Genomic DNA, 15,076 nt, shown 5'->3' with positions numbered 1-15,076 from the left:
TCTTGGTGGTTTGGGCGAAGTAATCCTATTAAGAATCTTCTCTGTGCTATCCCCAAAACAATAAGTTCCATGTTGTAGCTATTGAAGTGTAGACTCTTTTGACTCATCCAACGTTTGATTACACTAAGGATTCTCTGTAAGGTAGTTATAGATCTACTGATGCAAAAAAATCGAACATAGTGTTGGGTGTCATTGACGTAAGATTGTACAAATACTGGCTAGTACTGGAAGAGGGTAAAGAGGCGAGATTTTAGTTTGATTCTCTCTTTTACTTGCAGCAAAAACCGTTCTAGTCATTTTATTGGGGGCAAATCACAGTTTAGAGCTGAGAATAACTGCCAGCTTGACTACCAAACTGGTCATGGTCCTATAAAGGAGGAGCCAGTCGTTTCATAAAACTTTATTTGGCTATCAAAAACAGCCATAAAAGTGCATATAGAATAACAGTTAAAACAATTGAAATCTGTTTTGATATGATAAGTACAATGATAATTATAAAATTAATTTGCTGCGCTATTACATAATACTTTTCCTCCCATTGATAGATTTAAATATAAATAGGGCAACATTATAACATACAAAAGGTTCACTTAGAGTCACCAGATATTTCATTGCTACTTTATGTGACCTAATATTCTGTGCAACAAGCATAGGTTTAAGATAAAAAAACTAAAATTCTGATAAAATTTACAGAACAATAGAAAGTGCAGTGTGCTTTGTTTGCTTTGGTCATCACAAGGGCAAAGAGCCGTATTGGATGGATGGGACATCATAGATGGAAAAGCAATTAGATGGTGCACAATGCCACATCTCATTCTTACCAGCACAAAACGATGCTGCATATTAGTCACATATGATAAATAGCTATTTACTCCCTCCTCCAAGTTCAGAGACTTATAAAAGGTGACTGTTGATTTGTTCCTATCGCCCATCGATCGTTGATCCAGTCTATACTGAAGAAAGCAGGAGCCAGTCATATTCTATCAACTTAGGACTTGTTAAATCCAAATGCTTAAAACTATGTTATATGTGGGACCACATTCTACTCTAACGACATGATTGATTACTGCGAATAAAAAAAGATTTAGCATTGCCGCGCTGAATGATCAAGAGCTTCATTGTTCATAGTCACTGGCAAGCAGTTGGGCTGACTTCCTATAGCCTTAGATATTCAGCCAGTTCTGGTAACAGCTGAATATCTACAGGTGCCCTTCCTCCTTCCATATCTTCCTTTCATCAGGCAACGCTCCTGTAGGAACTTGCCAGGGTTGAATGTAAGGCCAATACTGTTCACATCTGGATCAGCTTGCCACTGGTGTGCCAAGTCTGCTCAGTATTTGTGTTTCCTCAGTAACCGCTCTCCTGGCAGGTCATGAGTGGTGCACAGTTGCATGTCAGCACCTGACTGCAAGTGGGAAGCAGATTCCCTGGGAGGCATTATGAGAATTTACTGGCACTCATCTGGCCAGGTACATCTGTCATTACCGTATATGCTTTGTATATGCTTTATGGCCTAATAATAGTGAGCTAAATTACCACTATGTGAACAGCCAAACTGCAGGACCACCTACTTAAAAAAAAAAGTAATGATTTTATGTTACAAGTGCATGCTACATCTGCTCAGTTTTTAAAATATTATTTAATAAGAAATGCTCCTTTTTATGAAAACCCAAGTGGCACTTCTTCAGCTACCTCCCTCTTCTCTAGTCCAAGTACAAGTCTCTGTAACCCTGCTGCTAAGACTGAATTTCATGGAGCTAGGCAGCCTTAAGAACATGTATTTAGCTCTTTCCATTTTCTCTTTCAAACCTCCCCTACCCTAGAAAATTGTAGAGACCTGGGTAACAAGAAAACATAAGGACTTTGTGGAACAAAACAAGATACTCCACTACCATGAGACAGAGTCCATATGAGTCAGGATTCAGACTCATGAGAGTAGGTGATGTGGCAATATGCAGGAGCTCTTTACCAGCGTGGAGAAGAGACATAAAGAAACCATCATTACACTTGAATTTTCTGTAGTATACGACACAACAGAATGTTATATTATAACAGGAAGACTGAGGTATTGGACAGAACTAGCCAAGCAAACAGGGATGGATCATTAACATCTTCCAGTTTGCCTCTTGGACCCTTCCTATCACTCCTACTTTTAAATATCATTCAAAAACAAGGACTTGAATTTAAGTTGTTACACAGAAGATACAAGTTATAAGCGGCGGGAGAATAAAGCTGGAACACAGCTATCACTGGATGTAAGAGAGCTCTCCCTCTTCCAGTTGCACTAAAAACATTTGAGTACTGAGATGCTCTGAAGGCACCACTGCCCCAGTCAAAAGGTCCCTGATACCCTGCCGTTTGGGACCTGTGCTTATTTGAACCAATTAAATATGAAACTTGGATGTTATCCTCAACCATTGTTCTTCACCTCTTGCATGTTAATATATTTGTCAAGAGACCCAATCTTTAGCCTTGATCGCAAAGCAATGTGCACTGGTCACCTGAAGAAGGCACAGGATCTCTTCAGTGAAATAACAGCCCTTTAATTAGGAGCCCTCACACAGCAAAGCATGTGAGACCGTAGCCCAGAACAATTCAAATAAAATGTAAAATATTGCGGTAAAATCACAGTGCGTACTGAATATAAAGCACCCACGGCATATGGCAGTGACACAAACATTTTGTACTTACCAAAGGTATGGCAGAGACATTTGTGAACACAAGGACACCACAGCTCCTAAACTGCTTGTGGACTGGCTGCAGTGGGTGCAAAATCAGACATCCAACCTAAGAAGAAATGTGCCTTAGCAAACCTTCCCTAAATGCACGTCACTGGTCCTCAGTGGAGGGCACCCTCAAAACTCACAGCCAACTGCTTCATGGACAACATTTTCCTCCGCTGCATAATGCTCCTACCAGAAACGTTCACACATTGATTTCACAAATCATATTCTAACAGAAGTACAATTGGAATATATATGTGCTCACCTCTTAATGAATATAGGGACCCAGACTATGGAACTCAATCAGTGCATTTTTGGGGCCATTGAAGCACTGAAACTTATAGGGATCCCAGAGTCCCACCCAAAAGCTGATGCATCTGACATTGCCCTTTCACCACCGGTGATTTAAAACCCCAAGCGGACACTCAACTTAGTTGGGCGTGAGTCCATGGGTCTAGAGACCTCCATGACTGTCACGAGAGAGGCCCAAGGTAGGGGTTTAAGCAGGTTCAACCCTTGGTCTTTGTTTCTGAAGAAAGGTTCTCATACAGAACACATACAGAATAGGTTGTCGTGTCATCCTCTTCCTTCTGTCTCCAAATTCGAACTTGCGTGACAGCTCTGACAGGGAACCAGTTATGACCAGGCTGGATATTCAAGGGATACGGCAGGCCCACCAGTCTACGAGGGTAGGTCACATGATATGGCCAAGGACTGCAGGTTGGACTTCTTAGTTCAATCATATGACTTCTGTCACATATAGGCAATAAACCAGTAGGCCCAATATCAGCTGTGGTCGACACTATTCTCTCAGTACGAACCTGGGGGGCAAGACCTAGATTCTAGCATGTAAAAAGTGGTTGAACTCTGTATTATTTGTACCTATTTTACTGTACTACGTCTCTCACCCCATCCCTCACCATTGTGTAATGCTTTCTCTACTTGTCATGCAGAGACACTGATGTGCACACTGTGGCGTCCCTGTTCAAATTGTATCTGCGTGAGCTTCCTGAGCCTGTCATACCCTGGTCACAGTACGAGGACTTCCTGTCATGTGGTCAACTTATGAACACCGATGAAGATAAGGTACAAATGTTTCTCTTGTCCAATTATCTCAATGCCAACCTTTTGATCCACTGCAGATTTTGGGACATTTTGTGTCACTAACACAGAGTCAGACCCGAGTCATTTCATTGTTGGGTGGTAATAGAATTCGAATTTAGAATCACTCACGGGTCTGTTAGCGCCTAGGATTGGTCGGTAGTATTACATGCTTACAAATGGACCTTGATTACTGCGGCACTTCATTGTCATGCCAAAGGCCCTTTGCCACCATAGTAGAATGGAGCTGTAAAGAAATGCATTCCAAGCATCATCAGGCTCTTAATATTCGGTCAATGATGAGAGGGTTGAAGTAGTTTAAAACCTTTATTTCTAATTAAGAGATTAGTAATTGTTTTCTGATCGTTTTTATTTAGATTAGTCCAATTTCAGAAATATTGAGAAAAGGTTGGTTAGAGACAGCATGTAAAATAACAGTGTGTTCCATGAAGGAAATAGACTCTATCTTAATCTAGAAGGACTGAACCTAATGAAAACCAATAAAAGGTTTGTTCTTTTCCAGAATTTATTGGTTTTCATTAGCATTATCAAGAAGAATAACTCCTCATAAAGAACAGTTTTGGAAAACTCAGCCGACTTCCCTCAACAGTTGCAATATCAACCATTAAATCCAATCAAAGAAAGACGGACACAGCAATAGCTATGATCGGTGCAAGGAGAAAGCCTTCCCCCAAAAAGGGTATGGCAAGGAGAAATCACTGTTAGCAGTAGCTTACAACAATTTAAAGAAATGAAGGACTTGGAAGTCGGTAAGCTTAGAGAGCTGGATGGGAATGAAGCATGAAGCTTTGAGCATTAAGCACAAAACATCCAAAGCATCAGGAAGCACACTCCTGCCTCTCTAACTAGAAACATGCATATATATTAAAACACTCAATTCATGTTGCAGGTTAGCAGGTAAATCATCTTCCTCCAATAGCAACCAATCATCCAATGGTTTAGTCGCTATCTGTCGCCTCTCCTCCTGATTCACATGTATACACTCTTGTCGGTGCATAGCTGAACTAGATGTTTCTAAAATGTTGCACTTAGATACATGGGAGAAGGTTCTTATGAGAACCTTCATACCTACAATGTTAGCTGCTTTCAGTGTCCCATTGTGTACACAAAGGGCTAGCCTAATGCAATGAAACATTTCTGTTGACAATGTCCTGGCCAAAGCATACACACAAATTGTTTTCAATATGCTGGTTATACTAACATTCTATTCATTATAAAGGGAACAGCAAAGCATATTGTCTAAGCAAAAATGAGCTCATAGGGTGCGTTGAAGCAATGTTTACATTTTGTAAGTCAGCACATTTTGCAGTCAAATACTGATGCTAGGGCAAACATTTATAAAAAAAATTGAAGCAAGAGTCAAAGGAATTCTTGGCCTAGTTATAGAAGCACATTGAAAATGGAAGCCTTCTGCATCTAAAGCTTCATGTTTTATTCTACATGTTTAAACAAGCAAGGGGTATATTCACAAGAACGTGTGATAACTACCGCAAGAGTAGCTTAACGCAACTCTCAACATCGCAGCCCATCGCGGGAAAATAACCCTGTGTCAACGTGGAATTCACAACAAGGAGGTACCATGCGATAGTCCTCCGAAAACGTGGCCAATGTCCGCAATACAACCACCCCGACGGAGATAAAAACACAAACCACAACACCAGAAAACATGCGATGAGCCCATCCGCGATGAGGAAAGCAGGGACAAGCACCGCTAAGGACAGCGAAACACACGGCAGGCGGATATAAGCACTACAAAATCCTGAAAAAGTAAGACAGACCAAACAGAAAACAACAACCAACCACAACGGAGGCAACCCGAGCCAGCAGACAACCTCACCAAACCCATTGGCAACAAAACATTGTACAAGGCAGGCCAACTTGGACAAGATGAATGCAGCCTGAGACCGGAGGACAATGGCACAAAACCAGAACTCCAGCAATGATGCGAAAGGCACAAACAAGCAGAAACACGCCAACAACAAGAAGGCAGCAATGTACACCGGAGGTGGGAGTCCAGCGCCACACCAGGAGCTGGATGACATGGAGGAAATGGGGTCCGCCACATCAGTCTGGAGATGGTGGCAGGACTTGGGGACCGGAAACACCAAACAACAGACACAACAGCAACAGGGAGAGGAACCAGCAGGGACTGGGGGACGGGGGGGATGGGCACAATGGCACACATGCACAACTAAGCACAGCACAACAGCTGACAAACCATGCCCACAAGCAACAACACCAACCAGGTGCACAAGTCATACAACCCGGCAATGTCACACCACTGAACAGGCACAGAAGGGAACACAACACTGCCTGAGAGGGAGAAGGGTGAGCCAAATCAGAGCTGAAGGGACATCACACACACAATGCAGCACACACCCATAGGAAGCAGAGCACCCCAACATCCAACACAATGTGGTACTAACACCAACATGTGCACAACCAAACACAGAACACAAGTGCACCTGCCCATGGCCGGTAAACGGCCATATGCATCTGGCAAAGCATGAAACAGGGACATGATAATGCACATGTACATACACACAGTCCTGATGGGATAGCAATGCATGGATGGCAGGGAGCCAGAAAGTCCGTGACACACTTTGGCATACATATCAAGACAAAACACAGTTGGAGACAAGTGAAAGTGCGGAAACTTTATCAACAAGTGCGAGTCAGTACGGCCAAGATAAGTGCCACGATATGCAGACCAATGCAGCAGCATGTCTGAATGAGGAACGAAGGAAAGCACCAATGTCCATCTTGGGGGAGTCCCTCACCAATTCAAGTCAGTGCCAACTCGTGTTAGTTGTCCACGCCTGGAACATGAGTCCTGGCCAATGCAGCCATGTCCACTGTCGTCTCTGGACTTATGACCATATCCATAACATACAACCATGTGTCGTGACAAGTGCAATGGCTCACATCCAGTTGTGGCTGCTGGTACCTTGTCACTCGTCCATGAACGCGAGTGCAGCTGCGTAGGCCAACATCTCCAATGAGCGATCGTCGTCCACCGCATCTGACATGTCGTTGATGTAATCCATCAGCTGACCAGGACAGATGTGCTGACTCCAACCAGTGGACCCAATGTGCACCAAAGCCCAATCGGGTAGTGGCTCAATGTGCTCTCTGCACACGACGATTCATGCAATCTCCCAGGTCCAGTTTCCAGCCTGCATGCTGAACATCCATGTATGCCATAAGCGGTCATCCTGGTGACACTCCTGGTCCAACAGGGGGTGCACACACACTTCAAAATCCAGGTCAGCTACCGTTACGTTGGAGAGGCAGACATCCATGGACCACTCGAATATGCACGAGCGACAATGCAACACAGGCTGCATGCAGGTGACGTGAGCAAGGCGGAAGCCCACCCAGTAACTTTTTTGCCAATGGCAGTGCCCCCAGTACATGCAGCAGACGTGCACGGTACAGCTCCACGTGAGTGAAGTAGATAGAGCATGTGTCCAGGATGGTCTGCCATTGCATCAGTGGCTCTGCTTGAAGCGGCACTGGCTTGCCCTGAGACAGTCTGGAGGATGAAATGGCACAGCTCGGTGCAATGAGCAGTGTCTGTGTGCAACGGGAGCAGACCTTGGGTGGGGTGGGAGTACGTGCGAAGGCCATATCATGCACACCAACTATGACCAAGGACCACTGCGTGTGGGATGTGTACACGCTGGTCTCATGCCGGGCAGTGCGTAGTGTGGGATTCGCCAGCAAATGCCATCGTACCTGTCAGGGGGTGTTGGGCACATGCAAGTTCCTGCTCGGAGCGACAAATGTTCTACCGCCTGATAGTACAGACAAAGGACCTTTCATCCCTACGTTAACTTCGCCAGCTGCATGCATACAGGAGACGTACAGAGGCCGGTTGTAGGTGTGGTGGCCGTCTGCAACCCTGGGAATCATGGATGAAATGCCCAGCACGATGCACATGAGTGGACTCACTGTGTGTCACGTTGCCTCACAGCTGCTCCGCCCTGCCATGGGCATCCACACTTGTGTGCGCTGCACGGTTGCATCACGTGCACTCCTACGGGACACCATTCTAATGCCTGTCCGCGCATGTCCAGCGCCATGCCAACAACACCGCGACGCTGGCCTTTGAAGGTGTGCACCCACTTGGGTATAGGCCAATGGTCCGGAGAGGATGTACACAGGTGTCCAGCCCATGGCTGGCTGGGACCGCACAGCGAATGAGGACAGGCAACAGACTCATGCATCCGCAAGACTGATACACATAACACCTGGCATGCATGTGCCACGACCCGAGCGTCCTAGTGCTCCTACATGTCCCCGTACCGGCAGGCCCGCCCTCCTGGTACATACCACATGGCAACATCGTGTACTGTGGCCGTGGTGGCGACAACACCCCAATACAGAGACACACTTACCGCACTTCCTGCAACAGGCCACATCCGGACCATGCCCTGCCCCCACTGTCGAACCAGCACACGCAGCCTGTGCATGCCGGGGGGCAGGTGCGGGGCTACATGTCCAGGGTCACTGCCAACACTGAGGTGACATGGCAACATCTGCAGAAGACAGCACACTGTGATGTTGCAGGGCCCGTGCACAAAAGCTAACAAAATGAACACACGGACACACTTGCTCAGATGGTGTGAATGGCTATGGGCACGTGCGCAGGGCCACATTTATTACTGAGTGACACCTGTGTTGGATGTGTGTGGGGTGTGTGCACACCAGCCGGCAAGGGCTGCCTGGTGCAGTCAGAAATCGACAACAGTGTACATCGTAAAGGACACAACCATACAACCAAAAAGCCCCCATGATTTGTGCTGCACAGAGTTAGTGGCCCGGATGCACAATATTCTGCACGGGCCTGCCGCCACGGGCCGCTGACTTGCGGTGCACTGGGGCAGGGTTACAGGTGCAGAGCAGGTCCACGGGATGACAAGTGGCTTTGTCGTGGAGTGTCTTGATGGGCAGTGGAAGGTGTACCCCCAGGGCAGGATGCAGAGGGCAGCCCCACGCTAATACAGTCACTATTGTGGAGAAGAATCGAACAGACACATGTCAGACACCAAGTCCGGTCCAGCCAGAAGAAGATGCAGAAAACCATCAGGCCATGGGCTCTGATGCCACCAGGGTCCAAACAGATGGTGCCCATGACTCATTGCACACAGAGTCAGTGGCACCAGTGCAGTTAGGGGATGCCGCCTGCGATGAGGTGTGTCCTATGGTGTGGATTCCTTCACATCTTACCCAAAACACAGTTCCATATGTGTGACCTAATGGCGGCAGTGTAGGCCTGAGGTAGCGCTCAGCATGGGCCATTCGCCGAGTGTCGCCGGCATAGGTTGGATGGCCCCACCGGCCTGCGTAGTTCAGGTTCAGTGGCACCTCGTGATGCAGACTTGCGATGAACAGGGTTAATGGCACCAGGTCAGTTGTTGATAGTGTTCGGTCACCTTTGTGACTGTGACCCGGTTTTTGTCCAGACTGAGCCGCATCTTCCTCTTACTCCTCTCCGGGTGTCCACTGGTGTGGACTCTGTCATTCGTGATTTGAGACTAGGTGCTGGATGTGGGACCTACTGGTCCGCAGGGTAGTCCTGGTCCCTCATCCACGTGCGGCAGGCTGGCGGTGAACAGGGTTAGTGGCACCACGTGTGGCTGGCTGGCATTGAAGAGGGTTAGTGGCACCACGTGTGGCTGGCTGGCGTTGAACAGGGTTAGTGGCACCACGTGTGGCCGGCTGGCGTTGAACAGGGTTAGTGGCACCACGTGTGGCCAGCTGGCATTGAACAGGGTTAGTGACACCACATGTGGCCGGCTGGCGTTGAACAGGGTTAATGGCACCACATGTGGCCGGCTGGCGTTGAACAGGGTTAGTGGCACCATGGGTTGCAAGATGCCCATATGGAACTATGCCTCACTGATGGGGGGGTCTGGTGCTGTGGCCGCTGCCCAGGCTTTGGTGTCACTGCCATGCAGGACTCAGGACACAGTTTCACATATGGGGCCTACTGGGCCGAAGAGGACGCTGGTGTAGTATGTGATTGTGGAAGGAATAATGTAGGCCAGTGTCGGGGGCCAGCGATGGTCTGCGGAGGCTACAGAAGTAACAGAACTGGTGCTTGGAGCTTGCACCGGCACGTGGTGGATCCTCCTTGACACACGCCGGTGTCGGCAGGTGATCATTGTGTCCTGGCTGAGCAGGGGCAGGCCTGGCGGTTTCGAGGTCCAGCGGTCCGGGGTACAGCAGGCGCACAGGATCGCAGGCAACTCCGCCCACGAGGATGGCGTCGGCCTCGTGCCATGGTGAGAAGCACCGCCCTGGCAGAGACATTGGGCTTTCCGGAAGTGGACCACGCCAAAGGCTACGTGCTTTTTATTCACACCCCTACGCTGGCCTGGCATACGCCGGGCAATCCCACTCTGCCCACGCTTACGGGGGGGGGGGACGTAACAGGCAACATTTGCACGAACTCCCCCACTGGCCGGGGGGACATGGTTGCGTCCACTGTCCACCACACTCCATACACCAGTAATGTGTGTCGCCATGGATATGGGTGTGTTCTGCATACTGCGGTCTGTCCAGCACATCTCCGCCACTCTTGGCATTGTGTGCTTTCCCAGTCATGGTTCTCCTGCCTCCTTTACACATGCCTGGTTGCAACCTCTACCACATTCAGCTAGTGTGTGGCTGAGGTGCCATGCCGTTGATGGCTCATGTCCAGGGCTTGCCCAGGTTACCATTGTGAGTTGTTCTGTCATGTCTGGTGGGTGGGCATGTTGTTTTGCATGTTGGTTTAGATTTTGTGACGTGTGGATTGCCAGAGTTGTGAGTTGCATGGTTGTGGAGTTGAGGTGAGTGGGGTGTTCATTTTGAACTTGCTAGGGGGCTGTGCATTTCCCTTGGTGCCATCCTGGGGCCGCTGGTTGCTGATGGACTGTCGGAGGTTGGAGGAATCGTGCACAGTGGCTGGGTATTTGGAGTCGAGATTGGTGGAGGTTCCACGGTGTTCGGTTGTTGTCTGCACATTGCTGTGAGACGTGTGCTTTCTGTTGTGGTGATTGTGTGCTGTGTCGGTAGGGGACACAGGTATGACATGTGTGTTGTGCATTGCTCCCGACATGTGTGTGCATCGAGCTATGGCGTATGGTCCTTGGTTGGTGTCCAGCGGATCCTGCTCATTGTGTTGGATGTATAGAGACTGGGGTGACAGGCTGATGGTGTTGTCCAGCTGAGGTGTGAGGGACTTGGATGTGGCTGGCTGTGTGACTCCTCTGACTGTGGTGGGTGTTAGTTGGGGGGTACCAGGGGCCAACAGGTGCAGCACAGCCAGCAGCTTTGTGTGGGGTGGGATGTTGGTTGTCCGCTGTGTTGGTGCCGTAGGCCTGGTGGGCGTTGTTGGTCAGGATTTGTAGGATGGTTGCCCTTTTGTGGGCAATGACATTGTCAGGTGTTGGGTCTTTAAGGCTGGTGCGTTTCCTGGGGATCCGCTGTCTTTGTCTGCGCTGCCTCTTTGGTGGTCCGGGGGGGGGGTGTTCCAGGTGGGGTTTGGGGTCCTAGGGTGGTGGCGGTGGGTGTTGTGGCCCTCTTTGGTGTCCGGGCTGCATGACCAGTGACTCCATGGCATCTGTTGCCCTTCCGATGTGGCTGTGGGCTGATCTCCCTTTTGTGGAGCAGGCTGTGGTCCGACTTTGCACCAGGTCAGAGCAGGTGTTATTTTCCTGCTGCTAACGCGCCTTATCGTTGGTTTTGTGTTCTTATCGCAGTTCTGTCTGGTCGTTGTGAATGTTGTGGAGTTGTGTTGTCGCGGCTTTTGGCACGGTAACGCCTACTCTGCATCTCATAAGCGATAGTTGCGGGGGTCATCCGTGGTGATGTTTTTTGCAGCTGCTATCGCGGGTAAACTGGTGCTATGGGCTGTTAACACCAGCTTGTGAATGGGGCGATAAATTTATCGCAACTTTGGCTGCGATAAAGTGCAGTTAACTCAGCGATAGTTCCTTGTGAATAAGCCCCCATATTTCTTTATGTGTTATTTATTTATGCAATTTTCTACGTCAGGGTTGAAAACAATTTCCTACGTTTTAAGGTGCATTTCTATTATTGTTAATTAAGTCTTGTTGGTCTAATATTTTTACTCCCTATCAGGTTCTTGTCAAATTATGTGAATGTCCTTCAAAGGGAATATTATTAAGACTAGTCCGAAAAAGAAGAAATTGTCCGAAATCAGTTCTCTGCCTGTGAACTGTCTTACAAGTAGGTGTCACTTGAAATTCAATCAAACTATATTCAGGGATTAAAGGTCATCCTACCAATCGGTTTATTGCTTACAGGTTCTTAGGAATGTGTGGATCAGTGTATATCTGGTGCCTTTACGATGACCACATGTCAGAATATTTAATTTTCTTTCCATAGGAAAGTTGGAGAATATCTGGCAACCTTCTAAGCAATGACTAGACTTATAGGTCCCTTTCATGTAGAGGAACAGGTTTGTATAGGTTTATCATAGAGGCATCAGTGCATCAGTTCTCTTTCAGTTAGCATAGTTGGTTTGGATTGCAATGTCTTCTTTTTCGTCTGCAAACTTAGTAACTCACCAGGTCCACAGATTTATTTCTATGCAAGGTAGGAGTTCAGGCTGTAGCAGGTAGTGTGCATTGAAGTTGCCCATTCTCTGAGTATGTGGTAAACCCTGGACACATTTGTGTTGCAATGTGATACATTAATACAAAAGAGCCTTTGGATACACTTATTGTACTTGTATTAGCTAGTTCAACCGGGTTCCCTGTAGGACTCTGCTCGCTTATTTGGAATCTGGGAGCTTAGGCAAAAGTTATTGACTCTGAAAGGTTTCTTTGGGTTGGGGTGCAGTCAGCCATATGCTTGCCTCACTGTTGCCACTGTTGAAACTGCGTGAGGGACCTACCAGTTGGAAAATAGTCTCACGTCGCATACACTGAAGCAATCCAGACATAACTGTGCCTCCTGTAGCGAGACTCCTAGAGTGTTATTACAGAGACTTTGTCCCCTGTGACTGAAGAGGTCACAGCTTCAATGGTTATTCCAGAAGAGTCCTCAAGGGGGCTTAGAATAATTTCCACAAGTTTCAATGATGCCGTTCACTTAAAGCCTACAAATGCTCCCTTTATTGAAACACTTTGGGGAAAACAAGCTCCCGAAGACCATGCTAGTGGAAGGCATTTATCATACCCAAACAAGTGTCCAAACTGCTTTTTGGAGGGATCCTGAAGGATCCCACCTAGGGTATGAGTGCACTATAATTTAGTGACTGTGTGTAATATGGGCCCTTTGAGGAGGGTTGTCTTAAGACCACTTCTGTGAGCTTCAGTCATCCAAATCACCAGGCATATTCATGCATGCTCAATAAGTGAAAATTGTGCACATGAAGTCACCCCCTTTGCAATTGTAATGAGTGTTGGGGGTGTTCATGTGCCACTACACTCCTGCCTTATGTTCCTGGTCAAGAACACCTAATAACTGATGACTACTCTGTACTGTACCTTAAGTCTTGCATCATCAGACACCATCTCAGAACCTGTTTTTCATCTCATAAATTTATTTTGCTTTAGAAGTGAAAGGGCCGTGCCCAGAAATTCTGGACCTATTCTAGAGACACAATTCAATGGTTCTTTCTTGCAGCATGAAAACGTAGAGGGGAAAAGAATCATTAGGTGACCAATCGACAAAACAATAATCCACTCGGACACATAGTAACCACAGACAACTACTTACGGTTAGTTTGTTTATTAGAAAGCCAAAAATAGTTGAACATAAGGACACCTCAATGCGAGGGTATAGAAATACATAGGAATTAACATGAAGCCAAATCCTGGTATCCAATTTAGACGAAGTAACATAAATTATACAATAAATTCAAGAATCAGACTGCAGAGGATCAGAAAGCACGAGTCCAAATTTCTCTGCATTGAGGATCGATGAATAAAAAGCATTAATCTATCCCTGCACTAACACTAAGATGACATCCTTATTGAAGCATTTTCAGGAAGAAGTATAAAAGGTGTCAGCATGTAGAATCTTCCTAAGAACTTTCTCCACCATCAATGGGTCTTGCAGCACAAAAGCTACTGAGAAAGATCTCACTCTCAGATGCTCTCCAAAGGCAAACAAAGAAGTGGGTGATTTCCCTACTCCCAACAACACATTATTCATAGGTGACATTTCCAAGATCCATTGCGGTTCACGCCATCTGCTTTAGGTACGAGCCTGAAGGTGTTTTTCCATTGGACAACGGTGTTCTTTCCTCATTACATTTTGTCCTTGGTTCACAAGCCTTCTTCTGTGTGAAGCACAATGACCTATTGACTCAAGCCACACAATTGTAACTTCTTCTCCTCTTGCCTGACTAGTAAAACAAAGACATTATTCTAGCTAATAAAAGCTCTTCTTTCACCTGCAACACAAAACGTGAGAAAGAACAAATTCCACAGCACACATGAAATTCAAACTCTTAATTCTAAAGCAAGAGTTTCAAGGCAACTGCACTTCAGGCCCATAAAATTCAGCTAACATAAGAACGCATCATGTTAGCTTTACGAAATTGCATAGAGATTAAGGCCCTTTCAAATAATAAATCTACCTAAGTGTAAAACAACACAATTAATAAACACATTTAGTACATAAATACATTAATTCTTCACGTTAATATTTTATGCTAGTTACATTCAATTTATACGTTGCAGGGGCCTAAAGACATTACTTTTCAGGTTAATATATTTGAAATTCTAACACATCATATTACTACAACAAAGTTTTATATGCGGATGAGTGTAATTCTAATGCACCCCTACAAATAAAATGCGATTTGTGCTGCATCAGAAGCACACAGATGCATACAAAGTCCCTAACAGGAGGCAATATCATGGATTTTGTGGTGAACAGATAAAAATCCCAAGGTGCATAACGAATCGCATGAGTGAATACAATGGTTTCACCCTGCAGAAGAAGACAACAGAGCGCCCAAGATTTTGGAAGGGTGGGGTGCTTTATAGTAGATTGTTGCTGACTGAGAAGGGTGCTATCGCGTTTAATTATTGCAATAAAAACGGATTACCTGGGTGAATGCAAACAAAAGGGGGTCTGAGTTCCAAAATTCAAAATCCATTAATTTTAACCCAAAGCCAATAACTGAAACTGTGTTTGTGTCTATGACAAGCGTTGAAATTGAACCTACGTGCCACCCAGAATTGTCCTATCTCTTCGTTGTA

The 15,076-nt window shown here is 46.5% G+C and overlaps 1 protein-coding gene across 2 annotated transcripts in view; it reads left to right on the top strand.

The window, feature by feature from the left end:
* Positions 1-15,076, top strand: part of ARHGAP25 (Rho GTPase activating protein 25) — a 346,205-nt gene that overhangs the window by 307,125 nt on the left and 24,004 nt on the right. For both annotated transcript variants that reach the window (XM_085636348.1, XM_085636350.1), the window contains one exon: positions 3,677-3,809. In XM_085636348.1, coding sequence (XP_085492474.1) covers positions 3,677-3,809 — 133 coding nt within the window. The remainder of the gene's footprint in view (positions 1-3,676; positions 3,810-15,076) is intronic.

The sequence above is a fragment of the Triturus cristatus genome, chromosome 11 (genome assembly GCF_964204655.1).
Source record: "Triturus cristatus chromosome 11, aTriCri1.1, whole genome shotgun sequence".
Taxonomy (NCBI): domain Eukaryota; kingdom Metazoa; phylum Chordata; class Amphibia; order Caudata; family Salamandridae; genus Triturus; species Triturus cristatus.
Note: the sequence above shows the minus strand (reverse complement) of the source record. Positions and strands in the feature narration are given on the sequence as shown.